This window comes from Enhydra lutris, unplaced genomic scaffold, assembly GCF_002288905.1.
Source record: "Enhydra lutris kenyoni isolate GAN:26980312 unplaced genomic scaffold, ASM228890v2 scaffoldscaffold68, whole genome shotgun sequence".
NCBI lineage: Eukaryota > Metazoa > Chordata > Mammalia > Carnivora > Mustelidae > Enhydra > Enhydra lutris.
The window spans coordinates 8,740,197-8,756,808 of NW_019154152.1; the positions used below are offsets into that span (position 1 = coordinate 8,740,197).

General features: G+C 38.5%; 1 protein-coding gene across 1 annotated transcript in view; it reads right to left on the bottom strand.

The window, feature by feature from the left end:
* The window catches only part of LOC111159592 (tripartite motif containing 22), a 29,772-nt gene extending 14,501 nt beyond the window's left edge, over nt 1-15,271 (bottom strand). Inside the window, exon 1 of the mRNA XM_022522130.1 lies at nt 14,811-15,271. Within this exon, the coding sequence (XP_022377838.1) occupies nt 14,811-15,236 (426 nt within the window). The 5' untranslated portion in view covers nt 15,237-15,271. The remainder of the gene's footprint in view (nt 1-14,810) is intronic.
* Nucleotides 15,272-16,612: the final 1,341 nt, after the last annotated feature.

A 16,612-nucleotide genomic window follows, 5' to 3' on the forward strand; every position in this document is an offset into this window, starting at 1 on the left:
TCTGATGACATGTTCTAGATAGGGAATTGCATGATGGTGGAAGCTCTACCATGGACCCTGACTGGCAGAATGGCAGAGCACAGCAAACTTCACACATGAGCCAACATGAGACCCCGTAGAGCAACTGAGAAACCAATGCTTGGAAAATTAAAGCACAGATATTTTGGTATTGTTTGTAACCCACAGAAAGGTAAGGTAATCATGGCTTAGAAACTCCTTTTGAATCACTTATAGCAATGAAGCAGGAACTGAAAATCATGCAAGCATAATCACTGAGCCATACTGAAGTAAGTTTTTCATAATAATGAATAAAATTGTGATGCTTTTCAAGTGTAATCATAATCATCTAAATTTTGGAGAAATTACATTCTGAGAGCTGGCATTTTTAAATCACCTTTGTCTTATGATCCTATCATCAAGTATCCTTCTTCCTGCAGCCCCGCACCCAAACAACAGTAAGTTTTATGAAGGCAGGAAGGGAAATTTTCTATGTTGTTCCTTTTTGTCTCAGCTCTATTACAAGGTGCTGAACACAGGGAATGATTTTTCTTTTTATTAACATATAATGTATTATTCATTTCAGGGGTACAGGTCTGTGGTTCATCAGTCTTACACAATTCACAGCACTCACCATAGCACATAACCTCCCCATCCCTCCCGCCCCAGTCCCTTCCAGCAAACCTCAGTGTGCTTCCTGAGATTAAGAGTCTCTTATGGTTTGTCTCCCTCTCTGTTTTCATCTTATTTCATTTTTCCCTCCCTTCCCCTATGATCCTCTGTCTTGTTTCTCGAATTCCTCATGTCAGTGAGATCATATGATATTTGTCTTTACCTGACTGACTTATTTCACTTAGCATAATACCCTCTAGTTCCATTCATGTCATCACAAATGGCAAGATTTCGGGGTGTTTTGTTTTGTTTTGCTTTTGATGGCTGCATAGTAAGGAATGATATTTGAATAGAAAAATACGCAGTTATACAGCTCTAATATTTTAATTGCATTGAACATGCTAACAATAATCATGGTTCTGTTCCACTGTTACTCTTGCAGCCAACATAATTGCTGTAGTGCATGTGAATTCTGGTATGAACCCTGATATCAATTCCTGTGCAGAATGTTAACAATTTTTCCTGTCTTCTCTGTTTTGTTTTTAAGGTTTACTCAGATACTTATCTCAATTCCTGTTGTTTACTCATTCTGTACCAGCGCAACTGAACCACATTACTTCCTGTGGCCTGTGTTTGGTTTTGTTTTGTTTTTCAGACTGAAAACAGTTAAAATTCATGGGCCCAAAGTGGGAGAGCTTTCATTTAGATTCTTTCCCAGCAGGAGATATAGGAAATGGAGGGGGACACAAAGCCCTAAGGAGGACTTTTTATTCCCTGATCCCCAAGAGCATAGTAAACTGGAATGTGGATCACAGCAATGCGCTGAGCTCCAGAGACAGACTTTGGATGGTAGGAGAAGAAGTAAGGTTCATTCAGGTTTCCAACCACAAGCCCATGTTTCCTTGTACCAGCAAGCTTTGATTTCTTCACTGATTTCTTCCACCTGAATCTCATGTCTCACAGGTGGTCCCCAGGACATCCTCCAGAGCCATCCTCCTACCCTCCTACCCTTCTACCCGCTCATCTTCTCTTGGGTCTCTGAGTCCCTCCCACATTTTCCAGATGAATTTTTTGTTATCTCTTCTCAGACAAGCTCGAAATCATCAGGTCCTCTATGTAAGTGTAATTTTCAAATTACAGATTGAGCCCAGGTTTTATAGCCCAAAGCTGCCCTATCTCAACTTACTCAGAAATGCATAACAGGTACTGGGATTTGAGTTTTAGAAGTAAGGGAGTTCTGGAGAGCTGAAGAGAAGAGATCTTGATTAAAAAGTCAGCTTTTACACCCCATACTGCCAAAAATCTCTTTCTTCACATTTCAGAAGCTCTTGCCCTCACACAAACTTCTCACATGAAGTCTGGAGGGAAAGCTTAGGTGTTTGGGGCTAGGATGTGAGGTCAAATCAGAGATTCAAAAGGAATAAAAGGATGGATATGGGATTTTTAGGAGGCATGAGAAAGGAAGAAGTATTCGGAACTCATCTTCTTGGTCCTCGCAATCAACTCACTTACCCTACCCCTGTTCACACTCCATAAATATACACACACTTGGAGCCCTGCATTTCTCTCTAATTGTCAGCAAGATTTACAGAGCAAAAATAGACTATCCCAAAGTCCAGTCTACTGTACATCTCTGCCTTCATCACCACGTAGCATATCATCCTTTCTCCTTTCTGACCTCTGATAATGAAAAAAGGGACAACCACTTTGAAAAACATCTGGCAGTTTGTTATGACATAAAATATTCATTAATTCTAAAAACCAGTAAATCAATTTGCAGTATTCACTCAGAAGGGATGATGGGTTTGCTTTTTCGAGGAGTCGACAGATTTCATCCAAGCCTGCATGAGGAACCACTGCAGAACCAATTCTGGAAAAAAGGAAGGGAGAACCTGCTTTTATTCATTCTTGAGGAATATCAGAATCCATCAGCTCACTGAGAAGAATGAGGCAAATCAGGACACATCGAAGTTTGGTCTAGGACATTGTTGAGAAATCCCACAAAGTACTCTGGACTCTTCCCATATAGTCATGAACAATAATTGATTAAAGCCAGGCAAACAGAAGGAGATTTCCAGAGAAAAAGAACTACTGCAGAAACAGGGGAGGATATTAACTTTTCATTAGTATATTCAGTTGAAGAGGCTATTATAATTATGAAATAAAACTGGGCAGCTATGAAGGCAATAAGAAAAAACTCTTATAATGCTAAAATATTTATTTTGCAATCAGATGAAATTCTTTAAAAAAATCTGTAATTATGTAAGCAAGTTATTCTATTAGTTATGACAAAGCAAAGGCAGGGGCGCCTGGGTGGCTCAGTGGGTTAAAGCCTCTGCCTTCGGCTTGGGTCATGATCCCAAGGTCCTGGGATTGAGCCCTGCATCGGGCTCTCTATTCAGTGGGGAGCCTGCTTCCCCCTCTCTCTCTGCCTATCTCTCTGCCTACTTGTGATCTCTGTCAAATAATAAATAAAAATCTAAAAAAAAAAAAAAGAAAAGAATTTCTGTTTTAAAAAAAGACAAAGCAAAGGCAATAATTTTGAAAGTAAACTAATATGTGTTTTTTAAATAATTTATTTCCAAGTCACAGGTAAAGGGAATGCGAAAACTAACAGACATCATTCTAAATCACTGCTCATATGTTAGGAAATAATAACAATTATTTAAAATATTCTGTTACTTAATTTTAACCATAACTCATCAAGTGATTTTCATTGTTTTTTTTTTTAAATGAGAAAGCATATCTCATAAAATTTAGTTTATTTGATAAGGACCAGTATGTGGCAACACCAGAATTATAATAAAAGTCCACCTGTGATATAGAGAAATACCACATGATCTCACTTATATGCAGGATCTGCAACAGTTACACTAGGAAGTAGATATTAGAATGGTGGTGGTCCGGGCTGGGCGGAGAAGGAAATGGGGAGACACACACACACACACACACACACACACACACACACACACACAGTGATAGCCATGTAGAGGTGATGCATATGTTTATTAGCCTGATTATGATGATCATTTCACAATATAAACATGTATTCAACCATCAAGTTGTATACCTTAAATATTTACAACTTTTATATAGCAAGGTATCTCAAAGCTGTTAAAAACCTGAAAATAAGTCTGCCTATAAAGGTGTGTGTTAGTATCAAAAGTAGAACTGGAATAGTCTTGACAGTGGTGCCAAGGATCTGAAAAATGAGGGAAATTGAGGAAAGTGTACAAGGCATGTCTCTGTATTATTTCTTACAAATGTATGTGAAGTTACAGTTATCTTTTATTTTTTAAAAATGTAGACAATTTTGGAAATTCTTCTCTAGGGTGCAAGTTTTCCTTTGGTTTTGCATCCTCGGCTGAGCTTTGTTTCCAGGTGGCAGACAGGGCTTAGGCAGAAGCGTGAGTATTCAGAAACCTATTGGTTTTTTGAGAGAACTGGGCATGGGACTCAAGAAAGACAAGTGAAGAGAGGAGAGGTTGCAGAACTGGGCAGGGACCCTGTCATCAAGCCTGCTTTACACAGGTGAAGGGAGCACTGGGAATTTCTCCATAGGATCACAAACACACTGTATATTTACAAGTACAAGAAGCAAATGGATTGGCTTTCCTAGATTCCTCTGGCTTTAAGATCATGGAGTCTCCTCATTTCCCTCTCCCTCCTGAAACAGGGCAGACAGGGATATCATCTGCTATCCCTAACTACAGAAGTGACCCAGATGCTGAACTATCAAAAGGAGCACTGCCTCGTGTACTTTGGACACATCTAATTTCATAATTTTGCACACTTTCATTATTACAATCCTATCACATTTTCTGCTACTTCTAGAGGACATTTTTATAGTCCTCAAATTATTCATTGTAGCGATGGGGTAGCAGGAAGGCAGAGGTCAAAGGGAAAATTTAGAAGATCAATTTCCTCCAGTTTCCATGGATGAGTCCTGAGATATAGGGGAGCTGTGTGTGCATGCACACACACAGTGCACACACACAGATTGTAGAAATATTCACCTTGAAATCCTTTGCGTCATCAAAGGTCATCCAAAGATGAGGCCCATAGGGTTCTGGGGACAAGCAGGAGTGAGAGCGGATACTGTTTAACCAGACAGCCCACTTTTTTTCTCCTAGCTCTAAATATAATTAAAGAAGAGTTGAGAATAAAAATGCTCAAAGACATAGGGATGTCTTTTATGAACAAGCCCAAAATGAACATCCATTGTAGTGATAACACACCTCCAATCTCACTGAAGGAGGACAGCAAGATTTTCCTCTACCTTCCTGAGAACTTCCAAGTCACTGCAAAAGGAAAGCTGATCACGCAAGCAAAACACTTTCCTACACCATTGTTAAGAAATCCCACGATCATACATCTCTTACTGTATCACTGTGAATAATAACCTTTTAAAGCTGGGCAAACTGCCCAAATCAAAATTCGATTTCAATGAAATAGAATTACTGCAGAAAAATTAAAAAAAAAAAAAAAAGACTAGGCAGCTATACAAAAACATTAGCTAAAATTTAAAGAAAATTGTAATTCTTTAACCCAGTTATTTTATTTCTTAACACAAGAGTACCAAGGATCTTAACACAAAACAAGAATGTAAGAACTTACATTCTTAATGTAAGAATACATTAAGCTAATATGTATTCTTGAAATCATTTATTTTAGTCAGAATGAGAGGGGGGCAAAAAATAGACACCTACTAGATCCCTTCTCATATTTTCACAATTCTACATCAGGTACATTTTTTTTCTTTCTTTCTTTTCTATTTCTTTCTTCCTTTCTTTTTTTTAACAAATGAGAAAACTGAATCCCATAGAATTTCATGAGACACTGACACAGTTTGTATTTTTTAGTAGCAAATATTTATTAATAAATCAAGATACTCAGGGGTGCATGGTGGCTTAGTAGGTTAAGCATCTGCCTTCAGCTCAGGTCACGATCTTGGAGTTGCGGGGTGGAGCCTCATGTCGGGCTCCCTGGTCAGTGAGGAGTCTGCTTCTTTCTCTCCCTCTGCCCATCCTCTTGTTCTCTCTCTCTCTCTCTCTCATAAATAAATCTTTTATAAAAATAAAAAATAAAAACACTTAGATGTTTTAATGACATTTATTTTCTTACAGTAATCCTAAATATGCTGCAGTTTTCACACCAAGATGATTTTAAGAAAATAAACAAAGCATTCATGTACATTATTCAAGGTTCCATTGAATTGTGTGGAGAGACAGGACAGGAACCCAGACACTCTTGACACGAAACTATCACTTTTAGTTATTAATTTTGATATCTTCTCCTGAATGAAGGGTGTTCAAATGGAGGGAAGGAAGGCAGCAAGGAAAAGATGGTGAGAATGGCGCAGATAAGCTTGAAGCATCAGCTGCACCCAAGGCAACAGGCACTACAAGGAAATTAGCAGGGGTGTAAGAAGGTTCAAGAGCTTGGTGAGTACAGACTACAGGGTCATTACATTTCACAGGGTTGAAATACGGAAAAGCATCCTGAGAAAAGGAACATGAAGAGAATTTATAGATGAGAAACCTGTGGTTTGTGACACTCAAAAATGAGACAGTGCCAGCCTCATAGTCTAGGAAAGCTCCAACACAGTGGGGAGGGACAAACAGGGCCAGGATTAAGATGAAGGGATCAGAGAAGGATGACTCCTCAAAAGCATTATATTCAAGTTGATGTGGCACCTTTTAATGAAGTAATCACATGTGGTAGAAACATAGAATGAAGATGTTGATCATTTCAATCATGTCTATCATGAAATTTCACATTGGGTTCTGGGCATTTTCCTTCCTATACCTCCAGGATCTACCTCCCAGTAATGTTTCCCAAAACCCAATAACCAGGGAGCCCAGGACAAATTAATTGTTATTATATGCATTATTCGGTTTCCAACAGCACATACATCTCATTTGTCTTTTATCTGTAGAAACAGGCAGTATATGTTGTATTTTGGAGATGATTTGGAGTCATGTGAGCTGCAGAAAAATTGGGGCTGGGTGAAAGACATGACATAGCTTTATTCGTGACACTGTGAGAGAGATCTTGGGAATAACTTGAGTGAGAACTGGGAAGAATTCTGTTCTGTTCTTGGGGAGAGGTATAACACTACAGAAGCAGAATATATATGTATGTGTTAGAAGGGAAAACATGGGTGTTGGAACATGAGACCTACTAAGAATGAAAAATTCTGAAAGGTGATGAGAACAAGGTGGCTTGATGACACTGATTTCTCCTCACCTCAGTAGCACTACATGTGTCAGCTCTCAAATAATAAAAAATCATAATCAAGACAAGAAAAGGAGGCAGCCCTGAAATCTCTTTCCCTTAAAGTATAGGGAAAGGACTGGGGACTATGGCGAGGTAGTGAACTGGTGAAGGAGATTATGCCCCAGACACCTGGCCACTCCCCATCAAATATGACCATATCATCATGTGATGTCCTTTGTGTTCTCTCTCCATACCTAGAAATTGTGCCCTTTTCTCCTTTAGGCCCCTGCCCACAAGACTCCCACAGCCACTTACCATGCTCTAGCATTCCTCACCTCTAAACATTTGCATTATCACTTCCAGATCAGGAATTTGGGACACTTTCTTTTGTTCCTTGAGAAAAGCTTTTTGTTTCTTCAGAGTCAAGTTCTTACTCCTAAAGATGACAAAAATAGAAACCCACACTTCTGAATTTTTGTTCTTCCAAAATGACTGACTTCCTATTCACCCCATTGAAGAGTTTGAACCCTCCTCTCCAGAGACCCTGAGAAAGAGGACAATAGACTCCTGACCTTGGAGCCAGAAGAGATGTGTTCATGTCTATATTCCCAGTCACCCTTTGTGTGACCTTAGGAAAGTCTTGAGGTCTCAGAGACACAGTTTCTTCCTTCAAAAATTAAATCAACCTCTCCCTCTCGATCTCCTAGGAAGTTTATGAAATAATGGATATAACAAAACAAAACTTCGGTACCTTGAAAAAAACTTAATGTATGGAAAAGTCACTGCATGGATGTGGCTTCACTGCAGGGATGTGGATTCCCAGGGCAGATGATCAGAAAGTGAGGTTGCAGAACCTGACTCCTGAATGTTTGGAACATATCACGTGTGGGAATATTATCTGGGGAGGACCAAGCTCTTTAAACTCTGCCCAGTAGGGAAGCCCTCAGAATAACATCTGAGCTTTTAAGTTCTCTGGGAAAATTTGCAAACACTCAGAACAGAAGACACAAACACCAAACTAATGATGGCCTGAATTTCATGTGTTAGGAAAAAGCTTGATGCTGTGAGGTAGGTGTTCAAATTCAAACACAAGGATGTTATCTTTCCATTCTGGCTTCTAAAGTATGTGACCAAGATGGATCACTTGTGTGTACTAAAGCCAAAATATTCCCTGAGATTTAAGTCTGTTTTTGATCTAAACAGAGCCATATAGAAGGTCTCTTCAATTCCCAGGGCAGAAGTTTAAATATAAGGAAATTTTCTCCAATTCCAGGTGCTTGGCAAGTGAAGCAGACATAAACTTATCACGATAAGCCAAACACCTATGAAATAAAAGTACCTGAGTTAGATACGGGCATGCAGGTGGATAAAATTTAAGAGGTCTGCCACCTCTTATCCCCTGTACTGCTTACTGACCCACACTGTGATTTTCCACTACCCACATTCCCTCCTATAGTACCTGGTCCATTCTCAATAGTTACAGAACACTCAAACCATGATTTGTGAACAGAAATTTGGCATATAACTACACCCAAATTGTCCTGCCCTGAGAGATGTTTTATTCTAACTGATCATTCCAAAACTTTAATGACTTTAAACCTCTTTTTACTGCACGAAAGGACCATCTCTGATCCCCCACACATACCTTTCCTTTACGGAATACACATCCTAGGGAGAAAAGGGAAGAAGTGAGTCAAGAGGTAATAGAAACTCCCCCTTACAAAGCTTCATCACATCCTCACCAACCCCATGGTAGGAGTAAAGATGGTCCCAATGTGAGAGCAAATAAGTAAAAATAAGATCCAGGCTAATCATTCCAGAAGACTCATGTGAGGTTTTCAGATTTCCTAAAAGGTAGAAACAGCTTTGAGCCTTGCATAATTATAGCATGAAGCTTCTAGTATTTGGAAATGAGACTTATTTATGAGGAAAACAACAGTTCTGTAATTTTTTCCTAAATGCATGAGATGGTTTGAATAATGCAATGCTTCTTTCATTTACTCAGTAGAAATGTAAAGTGATACACTATTATTTGCCAAACATCAGCACAGGCTTTGGAGACTCAAAGACGAGTAAAAAAAGAAAAGAAAAGAGTAAATAATTGTAGTATCCCTCAAGAAGTTTACATGGCTTTGCGGAGGATACAAGCAAATGTATTGTTAGGTGTTTTTCAATTTTCAATTATCTCCTCATTTTACACACTATCTACAGTTGACCTTGTCCAGTCTCATAAATTCAACACACACATATGTGCACTTATTTCCAACTCTTTGTTTTTACTCAGTTTTGTCTCTTAGATGCTTGTTAACATAGGCAGTAGTAAAGAAGCCACAGGAACTAGTAGGTTAGGATGTCTAATATGTAACTTACCACTCACCCACCAAATCATCTCCTCTCTTATACTCCATTGTTCATAATGTTACCAATATCCACTCAACCACTGTCCTAAAATTACAATTTTTACCTGCACTTCAGGCTCTACTGAGCAATTTAATCCACGTTCTTTTTTTGTTATTGTTTTAATTTTTTGAAGTTTTTATTTAAAATTCCAGTTAGTTAACAGTGTAATATTAGTTCAGTTTAGTGCACATTCTTAACAGTTTTTAGCTATCTGATTTTCTTTATCCTCACAGGTATTGTTTTGGTTGTTTGAACATATATCTACCAATATATTTGGTTGCTTTTACCTCAGCCTTACTTCTTTCATGTCACCAAAAATAGGCCAACATGTGGGTCAATAAGTGCAAAAAACAAAACAAAACAAAACAAAAAAACGCTCTCTGTATTAGGGCTTTTATGTTGTATATGCCAAAAAAGAAAACCAGATTAAGTGGGGAAAAGGATTTGGGAGGGCAGTTATAACTTTAATCAAAGATGAATTTTGAACCTCAAACCCTATCATCAGGATCTGGTCTATGTCCTCCAAATTTTATTTATTCCCTCTATATTGACTTTACTTTCCGTTCATGAAGGAAACTTGAATCTCCTGATATAAACTCCAGAAGAAAAGAGAACTTCTCTTCCCAGTTAAAAACAATAACAATAAATAATAAGAATAAAAACAACAACAAAACACAAACAGAAAACAAAAACCAAAAAACTATTACTCCTGCATGCGATTGCTCTGCATTGATTAAGTACCCATATTAAATTATGCCTGTGTTGGAGCTGGAAGGAAATGAAACAATGTTGGAGGTGAGTTTCTGTATCTTACTGAAATTAATTTAGTATTAATCTGAAGTAGACCATGAGAGAGTAAGATGCATACTGTAATCACTAGAACAACCACTAGGGAAGGAAAAAAAAATGAAAAAAACAAACAAACAAACAACAACAACAAAAACCCCCACAGAAATAGGAAAACTTAACATTTTATACTAGAAATACTTAACTCAAGCAAAGCAAGTTAAGGAGAAAAGACAGTGAAAGCTACAGGTGACACATGGGAAAAAAAACAGCAATATGAAAAATGTAAATACAGCTACATCAACATTAGCACTAAATGTTACTGTCTTAACAGCCCCATTTAAAGGCAATGATTGCTGGACTGGATAAAAAGCAAGATTCAACTATTGTGATCTGTAAGAGATGATTTTGGATCCAAAGACACAAATATGGCCAAACTAAAAAGATAGAAAAATATACACAATGCAAGCAGTAATCATAAAATAGCTTGTGCCTATATTAATATTACAGAAAATAGACTTTAAGACAATAAATATTATGAGAGAATGGGAGGATAATTTCAGAATGATAAAAGGTTCAGTACATCAAGAAGGGATGTAACAATTACAAATGTAAATGTACCCAACAGTAGAGCTTCAAAATACACAAAGCAAAATTGAAAGGATTAAAAAGCAAAATAGAAAATTCAGTAGTTGTAGATTTCAATAGCTCACTCAAAATAATTGATAGAACCGTGTGTATGAAAATCATCAAAGATACAGAAGACACGGATGATACTATTAACTAATTGGACCTAACAGACATCTATAGACTATTTAATCTAACAAATACAAAATACACATTCTTCTCAATTCACATAGGAAAATTTTCTGGACATACAATATTTTAGTCCATAAAACAAGTATCAGTATATTTAAATACTGAAAAAATATGTGTTTTCTGATTATGAAGAAGTTATATTTAAAATACACATTAAAAGAAAAAGTAAGAAATCAAGTATTGTTAAATTAAACTGCACTTTATAGGTATTTAACCAAAGAATAAAAAATTACTAATTCAAAGGGATACATGCACCCCAATGTTTCCAGCAGCATTATCTACAATGTCCAAATTATGGAAATGGCACAAGTGTCCATCAACTGACAACTGATAAAGAAGATGTGTTGTATATATATTATAATATATAATAATTTATTTATATATTTTATATATATGATGATGTGGTATATATTTGTGTGGGGGACATGCATAGATAGATGATAGATGATAGACAGATAAAAATACATATGCCATGGAATATTACTTAGCCATACAAAAGAACGAAATCTTGCCATTTGCAACAACATGAATGGAACTAGAGAGTATTATGCTGAGTGAAATAAATCAGTCAGAGAAAGACAAGTATCATATGATTTCACTCATATGTCAGATTTAAGAAACACAACAAATGAGGAAAGGGAAGAGAGAGAGAGACAGACAAACCAAGAAAGAGACACTTAACCATAGAGAACAAACTGATGGTCAGCAGAAGGGAGGTGGGTGGGGGATGGGTTAAATAGGTGATGGGGATTCAGGAGGGCACTTGTGACAAGCACCTGGTAATGTATGGAAGTGCTGAATCACTATATTGTACGTCTGACACTGATATTACACTGTATGTTAATTAACTGGAATTTAAGTAAGTAAATAAATAATATAAAAATAAAAAATATATGGAATATATCTAAATCATTGCATTTATATCACTAAATACTGTATCAGGAATGATGGTCTCAAATAAGTAATCAAAGTTTTCTCTTTAAGAAACTAGGGAAAAAATGGCAAACTAATCCTAATATACACACAAACTTTTGTTCATATGTGTACACACTCATGTTCATGTATGCATACATTCTCATGTTCATACATCCATATACATATTCACTCACAAAGTAAAAAAAAAAGGCAGGGTGCCTGGGTGGCTCAGTTGGCTGAGCAGCAGCCTTTGGCTGAGGTGGTGATCTCAAGGCTCTGGGATCGAGCCCCTGTTGGTCTCCCTGCTCAGTGAGGAATCTACTTCTCCCTCTCCCTCTGCTCCTCACCCCACTCATGCTCTCTCTCTCTCCCTCTCAAATAAATAAAGTCTTCAAGAAAAAAAAAAAGAAAGAAAGAATTAAAAAATCAATGAAATAATAAAGTTTATTCTTGAAGAAAATTTAAAAAAAAATTGACCAAAGACAACTAAACTGTCCAAGAAAAAGCACATCATCAAAATCAGGATTAAAAGAGGGGACATTAGTGTGTGTGCTATAGAAACCAGAGGGATTATAAGAGATTATTATGACTACCTTTATGTCTCCAGATCAGGCAACTTTAGAGTGGACAAATCCCTACAAAGACATTTATTATCAAAATCTGACTTAATAATGGTAAAAAATATAAGTAATCCTAATACATATTTTTAAATATTGTGTTAACCCTTTTGAAAAAGAAATAGGATGAGATGGCTTCACTGGTGAATTCATTGAATATTTAAAGACAAAATAATACTAGTACTTCACACTTTGTTTTTTGTTTGTTTTTCAGGAAATGGAAAAAGAGGGAGAAAAATCTTAGTTTATTCTATGAGGGGGGAAAATAGGGTCTTGGAATGTGACATTCACTTGTTTGTGATCAAGCTGATTCATGAAGAGGTACCTGAGGAAGTCCTTAGCACTAGATTACTGATCACAGAGGCCTCTTAGACTATCCCTGGATACCATGCAAATTCAGCCTGCCAGATTTCTGCACTGCACTTGATAAATAAATATGAGATTGTCCCTTGTTATTTATTCCTATAACCTCTGTCACAGATACAGGAAAGGGGATACTGCAAGGCCAAAGGAACCTTAGTGTCATCATCAGGAAGAGCAAAGAAACGGGAGAGAAGGAAACTCGGTCTTTATTTTTTCTCAAATCTCAGATGCTGGGGTTTCTTCTGCAGCATGCCTACTGTTGACCCCTGAAGTCGATGCTCTAGTTCTGAAATCAGGTCTTTCACCATCTGGCTGTGCTGGGCCAGATGAGTCCAAGGAGTCGAGAGTAGTTTTCTCCTCACTGTCCAGCTTCTGCACTATGTTCTTCTCCTCATGCTCCAGCATAGTCTTCAGTTTTTTAAACTGTGTCTGGATACACCTCTTCTCATTTTGCATATAATTCTTCAGGAATGAGAAAGAGAGAGTGGTAGTCAGGCTATCAGCCAGAGACCGGGAGCCAGAAAGAGAACTATTTTCTTCGGAAACTTCTTACTGGGAAATGAGAGAGAAGCAAGGGAGCAATTCTTGGGGATCCTGACTTTTCCCATTGGGATTTTTTCTCCATCACATTCCAAAATAATGGCCTCAAGTTTACATTATTGAGGCTAACCTGAGCCCAAAGAGGATCCTTGGGTGTGGCTCTGCTTTCACACAGCTGTCCAGGACAACCAAGTTCTCTTTGCTTTACTCCTGACTCCCATCCCCTTACCCTCGGCTGAAAGTTGAACAATACAGACAGAACCCTGAGTCATTGCTAATGGTCTTCCCCCAGGAGGGTCAAAGACTCAAAATCACAATAGGAATTTAACACAGAATTCACTAGCCATCCTCTATGTGAATACCTCCCTTTAAATGTCTGTGTTCATTTATAACATATTCATTTTTCAGCCCCCACCTTTATCAGGGAAAAGATAAAGGACTAACCAAATGACTTTTGAACATATTGACTATCAGGAAACAAAAAGGAAGGGAGCTCCTTGTGACTAACATCCAAGGTCCTGTCTATATTTTTGTCTCACTCAGGAAGGATCTCTCCCTACCTTCCAGGAGGTTCTCTGTTCTCTGAGGTTAGCTTTCAACATCTCTGCTTCCTGCTGCTCCTCCCCTACCTTCTGCAGAGCTGTCTGGAGCTTCTCCTATGGAGAGGATTCACACCAGAGTCAAGCTGTCAGATTTCTAAGTATCAGCATAGAGGATAAATGGAGAAAATATTAGGCCAATGTCCAAAGAGACTAGAGTTTACAGAATCAGTGAGAACAGCAATTAGAAACTATGACTTGGAAGAAAACCTGACATGATAAATGTGTTCTTTAAGACCCAGGTGATGAGCACTGGGTGTTATTTGCAATTAATGAATCATTGAACACTACATCAAAAACTAATGATGTACTTACTCTATGTTGGCTAACTAAACATAATAATAAAAAAATCTTTTCAGCATCTACAGAAATAATCACTTTTTTATATATAAATGTATCAATTATATTAACAAAATTGCATTCTATTCAGAAAACTATATTAAAAGATTTCCCAGTATTTAATTATTGTGTTTAAAAAAATAAACCAAAATTAATCAAGAGGAAAAAAAAAGACCCAGGTGATAGACATCACCAACCCTCATCAAAAAGAGGGGATGATTCTGTTTGTACTATTAGAACAAACCAAGCCCTCCAGCAAAGAAAGAACTTACATCTCCATCTACCTTCCTGTTCAACTCAGTGATGAGAGTCTCTCTTGAGCACTACATTTCTGCCCATCTAGCACAAGGTACAAAAGTATTTACTTTTGACTAAATCTGTACTGTAGGTTTATCCTTTCGTAATTTAATAGAATGCACAAAAATGTCCTTCAGACAAAAACAATTTTTTTAAATGTTCATCAGGCCTTTAGAAGGTGAGAATAAAAAGAAAAGACATCAGAGGCCTCAGGTCTATGATGACAAGGTAATGAAAGTTGAATGCAAAGCAGAGATTTCTCAAGTTCTATTTTCTGCCCTATATTCCCTCTATCCTGGTCTCTTACCTGGTACTCTTGGACAGCCTCATCCATGGGGACCGTTTGGTGACCACGGTGCTCCTGAGACCACTCGCAAACCCAGCAAAGGACCTTCCCATCCTTCTTACAGAAGAGCAAGAGCTTCTCTTCATGGCGTTCACAGAGATTTCTCTTTTGCCCCTCCTCAGAGCTCACCTTGACATCTCTGAACCTCTCCACTATATTGGCCACATGCCAGTTAGGCCGCAGCTCCTTAGCGCAGTAATGGAATTGGCACACAGAGCAATTGGTGCTCTTCCCTTCCTGGCTTGTCTTGGACTCCTTGTTTGCTGCAGTAATGCAGGCTTTGCAGAAGCTGTGGTCACAGTCCAGGCTCAGGGGTTCCTTCAGGAGGTCCAGGCAGATGGGGCAGGTCACCTCCTCCTTTATGTTTGTCAGGAGTTTAGATGCCATAGTAGCTGCTCCCTTGCTCCTATCTCTCCTGACCTCAGTGGTTCCTCTTGCTCACAGATCCCTGCATGATTGGGAAGGTTAAAAGGGGGCAGAGTTGGAAAGGTAAGAATAAAATTACGCTAATTGTGTAGGAATTAAGGACAAGCCCAAATCATAATATTGAAGGACAAGAAAGAAAAGGTAGAGAAGGGAGGAGTAGCAGACCCCATTTCAACCAGTCCCCTGAATTTAGCTGGATATCTACCAAACCATTCTGAACACCTGCAAAATCAGCCTGAGGTGTAAGAATGTACTGGGATCTCTGCAAGCAGAAAAGCAGGGCCTGTCACAAGGTGGGAAGGGCAGAGTCATGACTTGTGACTCTGAGAGAATATATCAGAAGATAAGCAGAAGGGGGCAGGAACCACCATAAGCTGGCTTCTGGAAAGAGATATAACACTGGAGCACAAAAGCATAGTGAGCCAGGGTCAGCAAAAACTTTCAGAGCAGTAGCAGCTTGGAAAGGGCTTTAGAATGGTGCCCAGACATGATCCAGGAGCTGAGGGTGCATGCACGAGCCCACGGCTTCTTGACATTTTAGAAGCACAAAGAGCAGGGACATGAGGGGGCCCCTGGGATGACCTCTGGGAGAGTCACTGTGGACATGCACCACAGGAGGCTGCAGTTTTCAGCAGCACATACAGAAACAGAGACTCTGTCCTAGAGGGCTCCATGAAGAGCAGACTGCGATTTCTCTGTTCTGGGACAGAGGTTTGGGTGCAGCCATTTTTGCTCTGACCCTCTGAAAAGGTACAGAAAGCCACCAGAGAACAAAAGATCAAAAGCTCCAGTGAGCTCATCCCCTGTCAGGGGCAGCGCAACTCCTCCTAAGCAGGGTTGCCCGAGAAACAGCATGGAGGACCCTCCCCCCAGAAGACAGGATGGAAGAACAAAGGGACAACAACACTATGGAACTCATAAGATTGTAAAATCCCAATATCAGGGGAAAATATATTAAGCTCCAGGCATTGCCTCAAAGCTTATTTATTTTTCAAATACAACTCTCTATTTTTTGTTATTCTTTCTTTTACACTTCTGTTTTTTCTTTTTACCTTTTTTTCATTTCAACCAGATCTTTAATACAACAACTTCTATTTCATAGCAGTTGTTACTTTTTAAAAAGATTTTACTTATTCATTTGACAGAGATAAAGAGCACAAGTAGGCAGAGTAGCAGGCAGAGGGAGAGGGAGAAACAGGCCTCCTGCTGAGCAGGTAGCCTGACATGGGACTTGATCCCAAGACCCTGGGATCACAACCTGAGTTGAAGGCAGATGCTTAGCTGACTGAGCCACCTAGGCACCCTTCATAGTAGCTTTTTTTTTTTTTTTTTTTTTT